This window comes from Miniopterus schreibersii, assembly GCF_964146895.1.
Source record: "Miniopterus schreibersii genome assembly, chromosome: 9".
In the NCBI taxonomy this organism is placed as follows: Eukaryota; Metazoa; Chordata; class Mammalia; order Chiroptera; family Miniopteridae; genus Miniopterus; species Miniopterus schreibersii.
The window spans coordinates 14579014-14594163 of record NC_138118.1 but is presented as its reverse complement, the minus strand read 5'-3'; the positions used below and the strand labels follow the sequence as shown (position 1 = coordinate 14594163).

Below are 15150 nucleotides of genomic sequence, written 5' to 3'. Positions count from 1 at the left end.
CTACTTTCATTTGCTAAGTGTTCACATAGCCTTTTTCCATCTTTTATTTTTAACCCCTCTGCATCCTTTTTTAAAAGAAGTATCTCCTGGAAATTTTGTTGGATTTTTTTTTTTTTTTTAATATGCCTTCTTTTGATTTGACCATTTATTTACATGATTGAATTACTGGAAAATATGTACATTTAAACCTACCATTTTACTTTATTTTCTTTGTCATGTCTGTTCTTGGTTGTGGTCTGTTTTTTGTTTGTTTATTTTTTACTTTTTAAATCTTTTCCCTGTTTTTCTTTTTAATCATTTGGAAATAATGCACTGTGTGTGTATTTTATTTATGGTTAGTCTAGAAATTCTGACAAGTGTACGTACTTAACAAAATTCATCAGTACCTTTTCCCTCTTCCCATACAAGGACTTAGTGGACTTTCAACTCTCATCTACTCACCTTCCGATTCATGCTATTGTCCTTTATGTTGAAATTTGATTCAAAGACCCTATAAAATAGTACCGTTCTTGTTTTATACAGTCAGTGTTCATTAATTTTGCCCAGATATTTACTAATTTTTTTTTCTTCATTACTATTTGCATTGTTGATCTTGTAAGTAGGATCATCTTCCTTCTACCTTAAACACTTCCTTTACAATTTCTTCTAATGCAGATTAACTCAGTTTTTGTTTGAAAATTTAATCTCTTTTCTTGAAGGATATTTTTGCTGGATTTGAAATTCTAGGTTGACAATTATTTTCTTCAGATACATTTTTGGATATTATTCTGCTGTTAACCAGTTTTTGTTGTTATCAAGATTCTACTATAATTTTCAACTGTTGCTCTTTTGAATTTAACCTTTTTTCCCTATGGCTATTTAAGTATTTTATCTTAGTTTTAGATTATTTTAAAGTTATATTGCCAGGGCAACTCCATTGTGGAAGCACTGTTAACTTTGTGTATTTTGTTTGCTTTTAATTAAATGTGTGTTGCCTTTATCTTTTATTTTTTTCATTTTCTCATTTGTTCTTCTTAACAGCATATTTATGTTGAATTCTTCAAGCTTCTCTAAATTCTGTATCTCATTTCTATTTATAATATTAGGAGGGTCTTACACCTTGGCCTTCATTTCTGTGATGTTTTCATTTTTTCTTTCTCTTTTCTTTCAACTCTGACAATTCATGTTTTACTTCCTCTTTATTGCCTTACCATATCTTTTCCAACTATTTATATCTCTACTTCTAAACTGTTTATATCTTTAATTTGTGCTCATGTTTTATAGAGAGGGTTGCTTGCTTAACTTTTTTATATTCATGGAAAAGTATTTGACCATTTTCATCTTTTAGATGCCTGCATTTTGCTGTGAAAGCAGATTCATTTGCCATTTTAAAAGATTCTTTCCTCCTTTTCTTTTTATATCTTTGTATAACTCTTGAGTTGGTTTCTTTTCAAATATTATTAATCTTTGAATGAAATTAGTTCCTTATGGGTCAGGAGCTAGGGATGTGTTCTAGGATAGCAAGATTTTTGTTTTTTTCCCTTAGGATACTGTTTTTTCTCAGCAGTACTCAATATGTAAAATCTCTCTTTCCCCTGCACCTGACTGCCAGACTGCTTTTAAAAACATGGCTTCTTTCCATATTCCTGCCCATTCGTGTCTTTGTGCCTTTGTTTATGCTGTGTTCTTTTACCTGATTACTTTCCTTTACATCACTATTCACTCTTAACTCATTCTTCAAAGCCAGCTCTTTCAAGATAGTTTCTTTTATTATTCGTGTACCCCAGTTGCTTCCCCTTCTCTTAACTCCTGTTAATCTTTGTATTATATTTCTCGTTTTGTGCAGAAAAGATAGTTAGTTTTCTGCCAGGTATAGTTCCAAATATTACTTAATTATCATTGTCATAACTAACATGTATTCGAGGGTGTTGCAATGTGCCATTTACTCTTCTAAACTCTATGTAAGGTCCTGGCTTTGGGTTGCTCAGTTAGTTAGAACGTTGTCCCAATACACTGAGGTTATGGGTTCGATCCCTGGTCAGGGCACATAAAAGAAAACAGCCAGTGAATTCATAAATAAATGGAACAACAAATCAATGTTTCTCTCTCTCCTCCTCCCTTCCTCTCTCCCTCTCTCTCTAAAAATCAATAAAAAAATTTCAAAAAAAGAAATGTATGAAATCCTATATATGAATTTATTTAATCCTCATACCTACCTTCTAGGGTAAGTATTATTATTCCCATTTAATAAATGAGAATGATAAAAGTAATTTGCCTAAGACAACATAGCTAGCAAGTGGCAGAGCTAAGATTTGAATCCATACTCTTTACTACTGTGCTTTACTATCCTAGTAAATATTTACAGGTTCAGTTTCCCCAATTATTATTGTACTATAACTGCCTTAATTCATATTTTTTCTTCAGAATTTGGACAAACTGCTGAAATACATTATTTTTTAAAAAATCTGTTTTACCCATCCATTATTGTTATTTGAATTATCAAAAAGGTTTTTATGTTCTACACATTATTTACCTATAAGTGAATTTTTAATCTCTTTAAATATAATCTGTTTTGATGAGATCAGGCAGCAGTATTGTAATCTGTGCTCTTTTTTTGGATCTTAGATGAAGTTTGAACATTATTTTTTTCTTTTGGTGAAAGCTTCCTTCCTATGTTTCATTTTTCAGCCATGGACTTTATTAAGATAGTATTCACTCTTGGGGACAAGAACAGCTTGTGCCTAGTTAGGACTGTATGAAATGTGTTTATTTATAATAATCATAAGGGAAAAATGAGGTAGTATTGGACCTGGAATCTTAAAATAGTTTGAAAATTGTTAGGAACTGGGTCTTAGTGTCCTATCTCCTAAGTTGTATCTTCATTTCTTTTTTATAGTTTTACTTTTCTGATTTCCTACTTTAGATTGTCAAAAATAGACATAGAAATATTAGCAACTGCCTGACTTCCTCTTTAAAACATAGAACTAATTTTTAAAATACAGATAGTTCACAGGCATGTTTAAGTGCCTCACTTTTTAACTTGTTTTTGAGACTTTCAAAACAGTGTCCTGGGTGTTGCCATGTTTTTGTAGATGAGAATGTCATTGTTTCAATAGAGAGCCTACATTGTTTTTGCTAAATTATATAGACTATCAAAACAAAAGGCTTTTTTTTTTTTTTTTAGCAAGACCTTTCAAGAATTAGAAATAAAGGGAACATGGTAAGATTATTTGGGATAGATATGTGAACTTTTCACTTGCTTTTAGATCCTGAAAGGGAGTTCTTTACACTAAAACAAGGTACTGAAAGCAGTGTATTTTGAAAAAAATCTTTATCCTGCTTTACTGTTTGAAGCATTTTTATTTTATTTTTAGAGAGAGTGGAAGGGAGGGGGAGAGACAGAAAGAGAGAAACATCAATGTAAGACCAGAATCAAACCCACAACCCTTCAGTCCCAGGGCTGACACTAACCACTGAGCCAAACTGGCTAGGGCTGAAGCATTGATGGCCTCAAAGAATTTTAATCTTATGACTTTGACTTCTAAAACTTAAACTTGTTTAAAGTTTCTTTAAATAAATAAATAAAGTTTCTTTAGCATGTCTCTTACGGTTTTGAATCAGAATTTACTATTTACCAAAGCCTTAATAAACATTTGCATTACTACTTTTCTTTTTGAAGGTATAAAAGAAGATTCTTAAGTATGTTATTTGATTGAAAATAGCTATTAAATGTTAACTGCTCCAGATTTGATCTGGGCTATTTATTGATAACCCAGTTTTCCTGGCAAGAGGCAATAATATGTGTTTAAATGAGAGTCATCTTTATCATGTTTCTCTGCAAAGTACAACATTCTCTTTTTTTAAAATCTCTATATTATTTTTGTTTGCTGTGGTTAGGTGATTTAATATTACAAAATGAAAATATCAAAAAGGTAATAATGGAGTTGGATATTTGCAGTGTAAAGAGGTGTGAGAGAGCTATAATTTATGTTCTTTTCTTTAAATTAATTTTATAGGGAGAGGGAAGAAGAGAGAGAGAAACATTGATCTGTTGCCTCCTACACCCACCCTGACTGGGGATCCAACCCCAACCTGGCTATGTGCCCTGATGGGGAACTGAACCCATGACCCCTTGGTCCACAGGATGATGCTCCAACCAACTGAGCCACACAGGGCCAGGGCTGTTTCCAGCTTTTGTGTCTTATGTGAAGCCATGATTTCTCCAAAAGAAGAGGTGATGTGTTTTGTTTTGTTTTGTTTTGTTTGTAGAACAGCTAGCTTCACAAACTGGCCATTGATATAGAATCACTTCCAGCTAACAGGAATGCTCTGGTAAGTTAGTAGTCTGAAGTAATGGCAAACCAGTTTTCCAGAGAAGAATCAGAACAAAGAAAGTAAACTTTAGCCACAGTAGCCAGTATCTTAAGAGAGGGATTCCATTTTTTCCTTTACATCATAAGTAATATATTTCAACTCCTTTAGTTTTATTGTTCGTCTGTTATATTGGATTTCTCTAATATTATAGTAGAATAATCTGGTATGATGAATTTTGTTTCCCAGAGTCTTGTTGTTGTTTTCGTTTTGCCACTATATTATAATAGTGTTTCAGATTGCAATTTAAAAACTAGTCTATTATATGTGTGTTAGTCTGTTATATGTGTGTATCTATATTCACGTGCAGTCTGAAGAGTTGAAAAGGTTTTGGACTTTGGAATTGAGCTTTATACTTTTTTCTTTAGAGTTGTCGGGCATGTTGTTTAACTTTTTTAAACCTTGATTTTCTAATCTTTGCAGTAATTAATAATGACCACTGCATAGGTTTATTTTAAGTAGTAACTGAGTAAACCTTTGTGGTTTCTTCCACACAGTAGATACTCAATAAAAGTCATTTCTTTGGTAAGGTATTTTTTTAAAGTTATTTCAGATTTGATAATGCCACATCCAAATAATTTTCTTTATGTTTTCTAATAGTCTCCCAGAAGAGTAAGAGATAATGAAGAGAATTGTGTGACTTTTAGACTAGTGAAGACAAGCATTTGTTCTGAAAAGAGGGAGGCAAATTAAAAAGTTCTCAAAACAGTATTTTAAAATGTTTGCTTAGCTACTTTGTGTGACACAGTATGACTTGTCAGGATGCCTTTATATACTAGGAATGTGCTTTATTGAAAGTAGGACTTTTATGAGCAGATTAATTAAATATAAAGAACTTAATACCATTAAGATGACTCAGATGACCATGTGGCTAGGAAAGTTTCCCACCCATGCCTTTTTTTCTAGTCTAAGCATTTATTATATACTGAGCATCTCTGATTATATGCTATTAATTGTCATTATTCAAGAGAAGATTAATTTTATCTATCTACAGTAAGATTATAATTTCTAATCTTTCATGTTTGGAGTACTTACTATTTTAAATTTTGGAAGTAATATCCTCTGTAAATCCTTTGGGCATATTTGGGCATATACTTTGTCCTTATTAAAACAAGCTAATGTCCCCTGGCTGGGTGGCTCAGTTGGATGGAGTGTTGTCCCGTGCACCAAAAGGTTGCGAGTTAGATTTCTGGTCAGGGCACATACCTGGGTTTCGGGTTCGTTACCTTTTTGGGGCACATACCGGGAGGCAACCAGTTGATGTTTCTCTCTCACGTCAGTGTTTCTCTCTCTCTCTCTTTCTCTCCCACCCCCTCCCTCCCTCTCTCCCTCCTCCCCCCCTTTCTCTCTCCCTTCCTCTTTCTCTAAAAAAAATCAATAAAAGCATATTCTTGGGTAAGGATTAAAAGAAACAAAGAAAGAAACAAGCTAATATCAGTGTACAAAGTACTGCTTGTAGAAACATTGATGTGTCTAGTCCATGAAGAATAGACATTTGAGGGGTAACAAAAGATGTGAAATGGCTCATAATGGTAATGACAATATGTTACAAAGTTTTCCCAAGAAAATAGTTCCATGTACCTAGTTGTCTTGTGGCTTTTCTTCTGGTAATTATAGTGTTTGATTTAAAAAATTGGGAAAACAGAAAGTACAAAGAAGAAATCCCCAAATCAAAAATCGCCCTATCTTGTCAAACAAAATCACTTTTAACTTTTTGATGTATGTCAATGTTGTATTTTTATCATCTGTGCATCAGTGCGTGTATTTACAAAATTATTTTATAAAAATTGTATTATGTTTGAGAGTTTGTGTGTGTGTTTTTTACTTTGAAAATTACTGACAGTATTTTCTTAGGACAGTTGTGTTTGAAAGAAGAAAAATAGAATGAAGATCTTGATGGGTAGAGTATTTGTAAGCTTTTCAGGTTAGTAAGAGTGGGGCTAGGATTTGTTGAAAAGCAATTAGAGGCTTGAATTTTACCTGCAGTGTTGACAATGACCTAAGATCAGGGATGGGGTTGGGGTCCTTCATCTGATTAGAGCTGTTTCTGTGATCACTCTTTTTGGAGTATTAAAAAGAATTTTCCGCCAGCCAGGCATGGCTCAGCGGTTGAACGTCGACCTAGGATCCAGGCGATCAGGGTTCGATTCCCGGTCAGGGCACATGCCCGGGGTGCGGGCTCGATCAATGACTCTCTCATCATTGATGTTTCTATCTGTCTCTCTCCCTCTCCTTTCCTCTCTCTGAAATCAATAAAGATATATTTAAAAAAATAAAAAAGAATTTTCCCCAGTGGGATTGCGATTTCTCTTTCAGAGTAGTCACAGAAGGCTTAAGGGGAAAGAGGAGATAAGAGACTTTTCTAAAATGAACATAAGATAGAATCAGCCAAACACACATGGTTTCAGTAAATATATTGGTTCTAACAATGGTGAAGTTCTAGTATGCCTGAATTCGGAAGAAACTTCAGGCCCTATCGAACTCTTAAACACCATTTTTTCAGATAAGGAAGTTACTTGACTTATCTAAAGTTGTGTAACTAGTTATTATGGGAGACAAGTAATGTAATTGGTTACTCTTAAATAATATGAAATTTATTACTTTTCTAAATTTCTGGTTTTGCTTTGTATTTTTCATGTGTGCAATTTGCTTATCTCCCTCAGTTTTTCTACTCATTTCTGTATACTCCCATCTTTTACTTTATCTCTCTCCTCTTCAATAGCCATTATGTAGAATTAGTTTATATTTTATTTATTTTTTAATCCTCACCTAAGGATATTTTTTCCATTGCTTTTCAGAGAGAGTGGAAGGGGGGTGGTGGGGGGGAGAGGGAGAGGGAGAGAGGGAGAGAGGGGAAACAGACAGACAGACATCAGTGTGAGAGAGAGACATCAATTGGTTGCCTCCCTCATGCACCCAGACTGGGGCTGGGGATCAAGCCTGCACCTGAGGTACGTGCCCTTCGAGACTCTTCAGTCCACGGGGCGACACTCTAACCACTGAGCCAAACTGGCTAGGGTGAATTAGTTTATGTTTTAAAATCATTGTTGTTATTGAATAATTTTATCTTCTCTGTTTAAGGCTTTGTAAAAAGGAGTATTTAACTTTTTTTCTTTTTTTTATTGTTGACACTATCACAGATGTCCCCATTTTCCCCTACTTGTCCTCTTCCACCCAGCCCTCCCTCCCCTTCCCTCTGGCCATCACTACACTGTTATCTGTGTCCATGGGTTAAACATATATGTTCTTTGGCTAATCCCTTCACCTTCTTTTATCCAGTCCCTTCCTTCCAGGAGTATGTAACTTTTCTGTGCCTTTCTCAAAACTGAATAAAATTTAATTACTATGTTTTATTTCCATATAATTGTAAATTTAAATTAATACTTTTACTATAACCTTGTCTTTACTATTATTGGGAACTCCACAACATTTTATCTGGAAAAAGGATTTCCAGCTCTTGTAATAGTGGAAGAATATTGGATAGAATAGGCTGAATGGGACAAGAATTATCAGAAAAGCCCATGGGGAGTAAATTATATTATAGAAACACTCTTACTAAAATATGTTGTGAATCTACTTGTTCGTATTACTTTGACAAAATATAAATGCTAATTTATGAGGAGAAATTTTAATAGGAGAGAAGAAGACTGGAACTTTATTTTTAAAAGAATTTTGAAAAGTCCCAAAGGCAGAGAAAAAGAGAAACTAGAGTGTATGGATGGAAGTTTCCTTTAAAGCCATCTGAAAAGACTTGAAAGTGGAAGGGTGTGGTTACAATTGAGCTTCATAATTACCCAGAAAAGAGATTAGGAGATTTCTGTGCATTACGCAGTCCCTGGCGAGTATACAAATCATGGAGAACAGACAGTATTACTTGTAAGTTCTTGGGAAAAGTATTTGCTTTCAGTGATTAAGGAAAAGGGAAAATCTTTATTGAGATTGAAACCTGAGTCAAATGAAAGAATTTATCTTAATGGTAACTTTACAGGTTATAATGTATTTGGGCTCCTGTAAAAGAAAACCCTAGTTTAAAAAGTAAGGAAATTTATTGTATTACATAACAAGAAGTTCATTGGTAGTTTTCATGGTTGGTTGATTCAGTGGTCCAGTTTCTTTGTCTCTGTCTGCTCTGTCATCATTATAGAGTTGACTTTATTTTCATACCTCTATGGATTGGCTGTAGCAATTGTGTACGTTGCATACAGATATGAAAAAATTTAGAAGAATAAAAGTAGATTTTTCTTCTCTGTACGTTCGTTTAGAAGTAGGAAACATTTCCTAGAAGTCCCCCCAGAAAATCCTCATGCTTCATTAGCTAGTATTGTGTTACATATCTTTCTTAAATTAATCGTTGTTGAGGGGCATGGGATTAGGGATTGATTTATTTTGGGTAGAATAGATGTATGTGGGGAGTTCAATCTCCATGACCATTATAGTAACTAGTGTAACAACTCCTCTCAAGAAATAGATTAAGAATTTATTGATGTGTGATCTTGATTAAGAGATGTGTGCTTTTGGTTAAGTTTCTTAATTTCTCTATACATTACCCCATCTATAAAATGGAGATGAATGATAATGCCTTTCTCATAAAGTTGTTTTTAGAATTAAATCAGATATGTAAGATAGCATGGGTTCTAACATTTAGTAAGTATGCAATAAATATATTAATAACTATTACTTGTACTTTTATACCTATGTAGTTTTATACTCAAAGAAAACTATAAAAATTGATTTTTCACTTTAAAGGGTTAGTTTTTTTCCTCCTGAAGATGTAAAAGCCTAAACCAAAGTTGTTGGAGCTTCCATTTTCTTCCCTAGTTTTCTTGCATGGTAGTGGCAAAATGGGAGAAAGCATAGTAAGTTTAATATGAACTGCCATTAAAACAATTTCTTGCCCTAGCCGGTCTGGCTCATTGGTTAGAGCATCAGCCCGTGGACTGAAAGGCCCGGGGTTCGATTTGGCCAAGGGCATGTACCTTGGTTACAGGCTCAATCCCTGGCCTTAGTTGCTGTGCGAGTAGGAGGCAAACAATCGATGTTTCTCGCTCACACCAATGTTTCTCTCTCTCTCTCTCCCCCCCTCTCTCCCTTCTCTCCCTTCCACACAGTCTCTGAAAAGCGATGGGAGAAATATCCTCGGGTGAGGATTTAAAAAAATAAATAAAATTCTTATCAACTAATACTTTTTATACTTGAGGTAGCATGAAAACTGAAGTGACACATTTTATGAAAATGTGCTGCTTTATTAATGATATATTAGTAATTTTCCTTAAAGTAGGCTTCTACATTTTTGTCTTTTTTGCTATAATAAAAAGTGTAAGCTGGTTAAGGTGTATTCTCTCTCATTCCTTGATATTTGCAGATGGCTTGTTCAATCAGTATATCAGTCAGCAGGAATATAAGCCACGATGGAGTCAGATCATTCCCAAAAGCACCAAAGGTAAGTCCTACCTTCTAAGGTGTGAGTGCTTTTGCTGTAATGTTTCCTTTTTCCTAAGGTAACCTAAATTTCACAGTGCTCTGTTCATGAAAAGCGGCACAAGGTGTAGGTTCTTTAACCAGATGGCAGACTTGGTTTATTATACTAAATTTTTCTTTTAAGCCTTTTTGTTTTACTGCTATAACAGAAGATTGGGCAGTTCTTTCATAGAATACCATTGTAAACTACTTTTATAGACACTAAAATTATAGGCCATTGTGTTGTAATACCAAATGTATTTCTGAAAAACCTTAAGTTCTGCAAAATTGCTCACTAAAGCTAATAGGGCTTATGAGAAAAGTAGAAATGGGGCATACCATTCTAGATCTATGGGACTTTATTACCAGATACTAATAAAAATGAGAGGAGTAATCCTAATAAAAATAAATAATATCAGTATAGTTAAATCTTTGCAGGCACTCATATTGAGCTTCAAAATGAGTTTGGAGCCTTAAATCCTGGGGCTCATGTTGCCTTCTTAGAACTGTAGAACCTACAGGGCATTTACTTCTAATAAAGACTGTTTTAATAAAAATTTGAAGTCTGATCCAGGGTGTAGTTTAATTCATTAATTTAATTTTTTCAAATGGGGGAAGTTTTTGTCACTCCATCTGTACTCACTACTCTGCCAGATGGTTAACATAGTAGAAAGTGGGGCAATTCTTTACTGCAACTACTTGCATTAAAGGAAGGCAGTTCTGTGGATATTCAGCTTTTTCCTGTTGTTGTCTTATATTGATTGCTAAGACCTTTAACTGCAAGAAAGCTTTCTTCTGATAGTGTTAAACACTAACATACTGGAAAAAGTTGCTGTGAGCTCCCATAATTCCCTGTTACAGGAGAATCAGTCTATTCTATAAGTCACATGTGAGGTCATTTTCTTCAAGGAAACATGTTGTAGCAAACAGACTATAATTGTGTATTTGAAACTAATGGATTAAATATAGAAAATACCAACATACCGACAATGCATTTATTCAGTGTTTTCTTAATCTGTTCTTGCAAGTGGCATTACTGCCTGGGGAGGAAGGAAGGAAAGGACGAAACTTCCATGCTAATGAGCCGCAAAATCTAAACCCACCTCTTAGAAAGGAGAAAGAATTGGCAGAGAACTTTTGAATGATCAGCTCTTAAGTACCATACTAATGAAATGCTTCAGTTTTGCATCTTATTTTTTATATGTAAGAACTGACATTTCAGTCTTTTTCATAGTACCCCTGTGAAATTAGTAAAAAGTTGCACGTTTCCTATTTTACAGAGGAGGAAGATAATACAAGGAAAGTTATTAGTCAAAGTAATATATTTCAATGTGGAAGTTATAAAGAAAACCTTAAGTTTTCTGGTTTATATCAAGTAAGACATTAGAACCCTGTAACCTGTTGAACCATTGAAATTAAGTGACATCTTCATTTATATAAAATTTGGTATAAAGTAAGATTAGATACAAGTTAAGCAATAGTTTTCTCCTACAGAATTTTAGAAGTTTCACTGATTATATTTAAACCTGCCTCTTAAGCTTTGTGATGGAAATAATGAAAGGAAAGTAACCCTTAGTTTTCTCAACGTCAGTATTCATATAAAATAGGTGGTCTCTCTTATGTGGAAACTGTTTTCTGAAATATTGGCACAAAGTTAACACAATAAGAAAATTTTCATTAGCATAAAACTTGATAACATCTTAGTTTTCTGTAGCTAGTTTTATGAACGTTAAAACTGTTCATTCTGCTTATAAGCTGTGCCTGGAATATAGACTTGATATCTGATTCTGTAATTGTTTCCCACTTCACTTTGTCACTTCAGTAGTTTAGAGTTTTCTTGTGTTAGGTTTTTGTGGAATATTCTGTGTCTTTGCTGACTTACTACATTGGTCATAAATACATTGAAAATAGCTTCAGATTGCATTAATAGTCTGTAAGCAATTGGAAAACAGAGCAAGATAATTATTATAAACATAGCTATGAGTCATATTATTTCTTTTGAGCCTTTGTACTTAGTACTAGAAAAACAAGTGTGTGTTATTTTTACTACTCATTACAGGCTTATGAGTAAAGTTACTCTGGGTTCGAGGTTATTCTGTGTTATCCCTTTAAAAGAAAATATTGTTTCTACTTCAGGTGATGGGGAAGATAACCGACCAGGAATGAGAGGGGGCCATCAGATGGTTATTGATGTTCAAACAGGTGAGGAATACTTGCAAGGGAAAGCAATTTTTTTTTTTTAATTATGCATTTTTAAATATCAGGTAAACATGAATATACTTCTTTCCATTCATTACAAAGGTTAAATGTTATTGCCCATAACCAAGTGGCAAAGAAAATAGTCATTAGCCATAGGTATAATCTAAACTACCTATGAGAGGAGAGGCTGCTGCACAAATGAAATTAGATAACCTAAAAGAAATGTAATGTGTAGCCCTTTATAGCTCTGTGTGTGTGTATATGTGTGTGTAGTTTTATTTGTATTTTATTTTCATAGTAAACTGTGATGTATTTCTGGATTTTCAGTGCATTTCTATTTTAATGACATACTATGGGAATTACAGCAATGAAGGAGACAAGATATATTTTTAGAGGGAGAGACTTATCAAATTAAGTAGCTTAAGTGTTGGTGGATCCATTAATTGCTAAACACTGTTCACAAGCTTATAAATAATTTACATTATTCTTTTTTGCTACCTTTTAAATTTTTTATAAATTGGTATTGAAATTTTTTCTTAGGTTCCTACAGGCTAGGATAGCTTAAGTACCATTATATTTAGAGGTTAATACTAAAATTTTAATATGTTTCAAATTACCATCTTGAAAAGCAAATAACACCAATAATTTAATATAATTTTACTTTATTATCTGATTTTAGAAAACTTTACTACATAGAATGCCAATATTCATCCGTTCATAGTGCTTTAGGAATAAAGTTGTTTTTGTTGACATAAAATAAGGGTAAAAATTATTTCAGTGTAAATAATCTAGGCATAAGTTAATGTATTTTCACAAATATTTTGTAAGTAAGAAGAGAAATTATAATATTTTATTTAAAATTAGCTGCTAAATTCATGTAGTAACCTGTGAACTTGTTTAGCAGTATTATGTAGATAGAGAAGCTGTGGTATATTTACACCGTGGAATACTATGCAACTGTAAAAAAGAAGGATCTTTTATCCTTTGGGACAGCATGGAGGGAACTAGAAAGTATTATGCTAAGTGAAATAAGCCAGTTAGAGAAAGACAAGTATCACATGATCTCACTTATATGTGGAATGTAATAAACAGAATAAACTGATGAACAAAATGGATCCAGAGGCATAGAATCATGGAACAGACTGAGGGATCTCAGAGGCAAGGTGGGATGGGGGAGTAGGTGGAAGAGATTAATCAAAGAACTTATATATTTATAAGCATAACCCATGGATACAGACACTGATCTGGGGAAGGCCTGGGGAGGGGTGAGGTGGAGGGTTTCAATGGGGGTAAAAAGGGGACATCTGTAATATTTTCAACAATAAGATAATAAACAAACAAACAAACAAACTGCTAAATTCGTGTAGTACCCTGTGAACTTGTTTAGCAATATTATTGGGGTTCTTTGGAAATGGTTCATTTCAAGACATAGGGATTTGCTTTCCTGTTCTTGGCCCTTCCTTTCCAACCTCCAAGAAATAGGTTTAACTCAGCTGTAGATTCTTAGGCTTCTAGGCATCTTTTTTTCTACCTGAGAGTCTAATAAATGTACTTTTGCTTATTTCCCAAAAGAAACAGATTTATGTACAAATGGCTTTTTAATCTAGAAAATTAAATACTTGAAAATAGAGATGAAAATTTGTGTTTAGATTGTCTCCAGTACTTTTTTCCTCTCTTGAAAATATAGTGGAATTTATAATGCCTTTGTTATGTCTGGGTGGTAGTTACCAGTGGTTTAAAATTTTCTACTTTAAAATGCGGTATCAAAAATTTGTATGATTAATGTATATTATAAGTTGCAGAAAATTTTATTCACCAGCATTACTTTTAGAAAAGGAACTGTTTATTTGGGAAAGTGCTTTAGAGTACAAGATAAAATGCGAAGGAGCTATTCTTTGCAATATAGTAAGGAGAACTTGCTTGTTAGGACCAGAGAAAGGGAACAAGGCAAAACATAGAGATAAATGGTAGTGGAGCCAGCAAATGGCAGAATGTCACACTTCGTGAATATGACTCTTCTGTCACCAAAATCTTAGAAGTTCTCTCTAGTAAAACTGAGTTGGGGGAGGGGGAGAGAGAGAGAGAGAGTGAGTGAGTGAGTGTGTGTGTGTGTGTGTGTGTGTGTGTATTGGGAGTTGGGTAGGGTAGGGTAGAGGAACTGGTGATGCAATTTGTCTTGGAGTCCAGTGTGAGGTGGGGCAGGAGTGCAGCTTCTGAGAATTGAGTTGTCTTGAAGCAGAGAGAATTGTAAGGAAAGATGCCCTAGGACAAGTTAGAGAAATAATTTTGTCCTTTCACAAGACTGCAATTGTGGTTTAGGTTAAGTTCAAACAGGTGTCTGATGTTGAAGGTTGGTAATCCAGGAATCTGCTATGATCAAGAGAAAACAAAAGTAGTAAAAAAAAACTAATAATAATGCTATTGAAAAGTCTGGTAATTTTTATATCTTGGCATTCCCAGTCTTTTGCTTCAGCCCATTATTGTGTCTATATTCCTTTCTGTTGCCATTCTCTATCCTCTTGGCATTGCAGTGTTTTCTTAAATGGGGCTTCATGAATGGCTTAAAGGGGTGCAGGATACTCTTGAAATGATGTGCAGTATTTTTGTGTCTGCATTTGTGGAGTTTCCTGGGAAGATTGGTTGCCATATTTTTTAAGGGTTAATAAGGTCTATTAATTTTTTGAATTTCATGGTAAATATTGATGACCTAGGTATTCTAATAAAATTTCAAATAACATTCCTTACTCCACATAAGTAGTATTCATTGTTAATGTAATAGTGTTACAAAGTAAAACTGTTTCTTACTTCTCCCTTACTCTTGGTTTCCCCTGATTATTTGTTGTTAAACCTGAGGTATGTGAAGAAGACAGTAACAGGCAATAAACTCAGAGGTAATGGGGAGACCAGATTGTGTTGTCTGTTAGGCCCTTGTAAGAACTTTAGCCTTTATTCAGAGCGAAATGAGAAGACATTGTTGGATTTTGAGAATGCTGTGAACTGACTTTGCATTTTAAAAAGATAAATTTGGGTGAAGGGCACAAGCAAAGAGACTTTTTGGGAAGCAGCAGCTTACCAGAGAAGTGATGATAGCATTGGCTCATGCTAGAGTGTTAATAGTAATGTTGAGAATTGGTCAAATTTTGG

The 15150-nt window shown here is 34.0% G+C and overlaps 1 protein-coding gene across 5 annotated transcripts in view; it reads left to right on the top strand.

Moving 5' to 3' along the window:
* MKLN1 (muskelin 1) overlaps window positions 1-15150 on the top strand; it is a 306710-nt gene that overhangs the window by 222414 nt on the left and 69146 nt on the right. For all 5 annotated transcript variants that reach the window (XM_081147023.1, XM_081147024.1, XM_081147025.1 and 2 more), the window contains 2 exons: window positions 9713-9790; window positions 11944-12009. In XM_081147023.1, the coding sequence (XP_081003149.1) occupies window positions 9713-9790; window positions 11944-12009 (144 nt within the window). The remainder of the gene's footprint in view (window positions 1-9712; window positions 9791-11943; window positions 12010-15150) is intronic.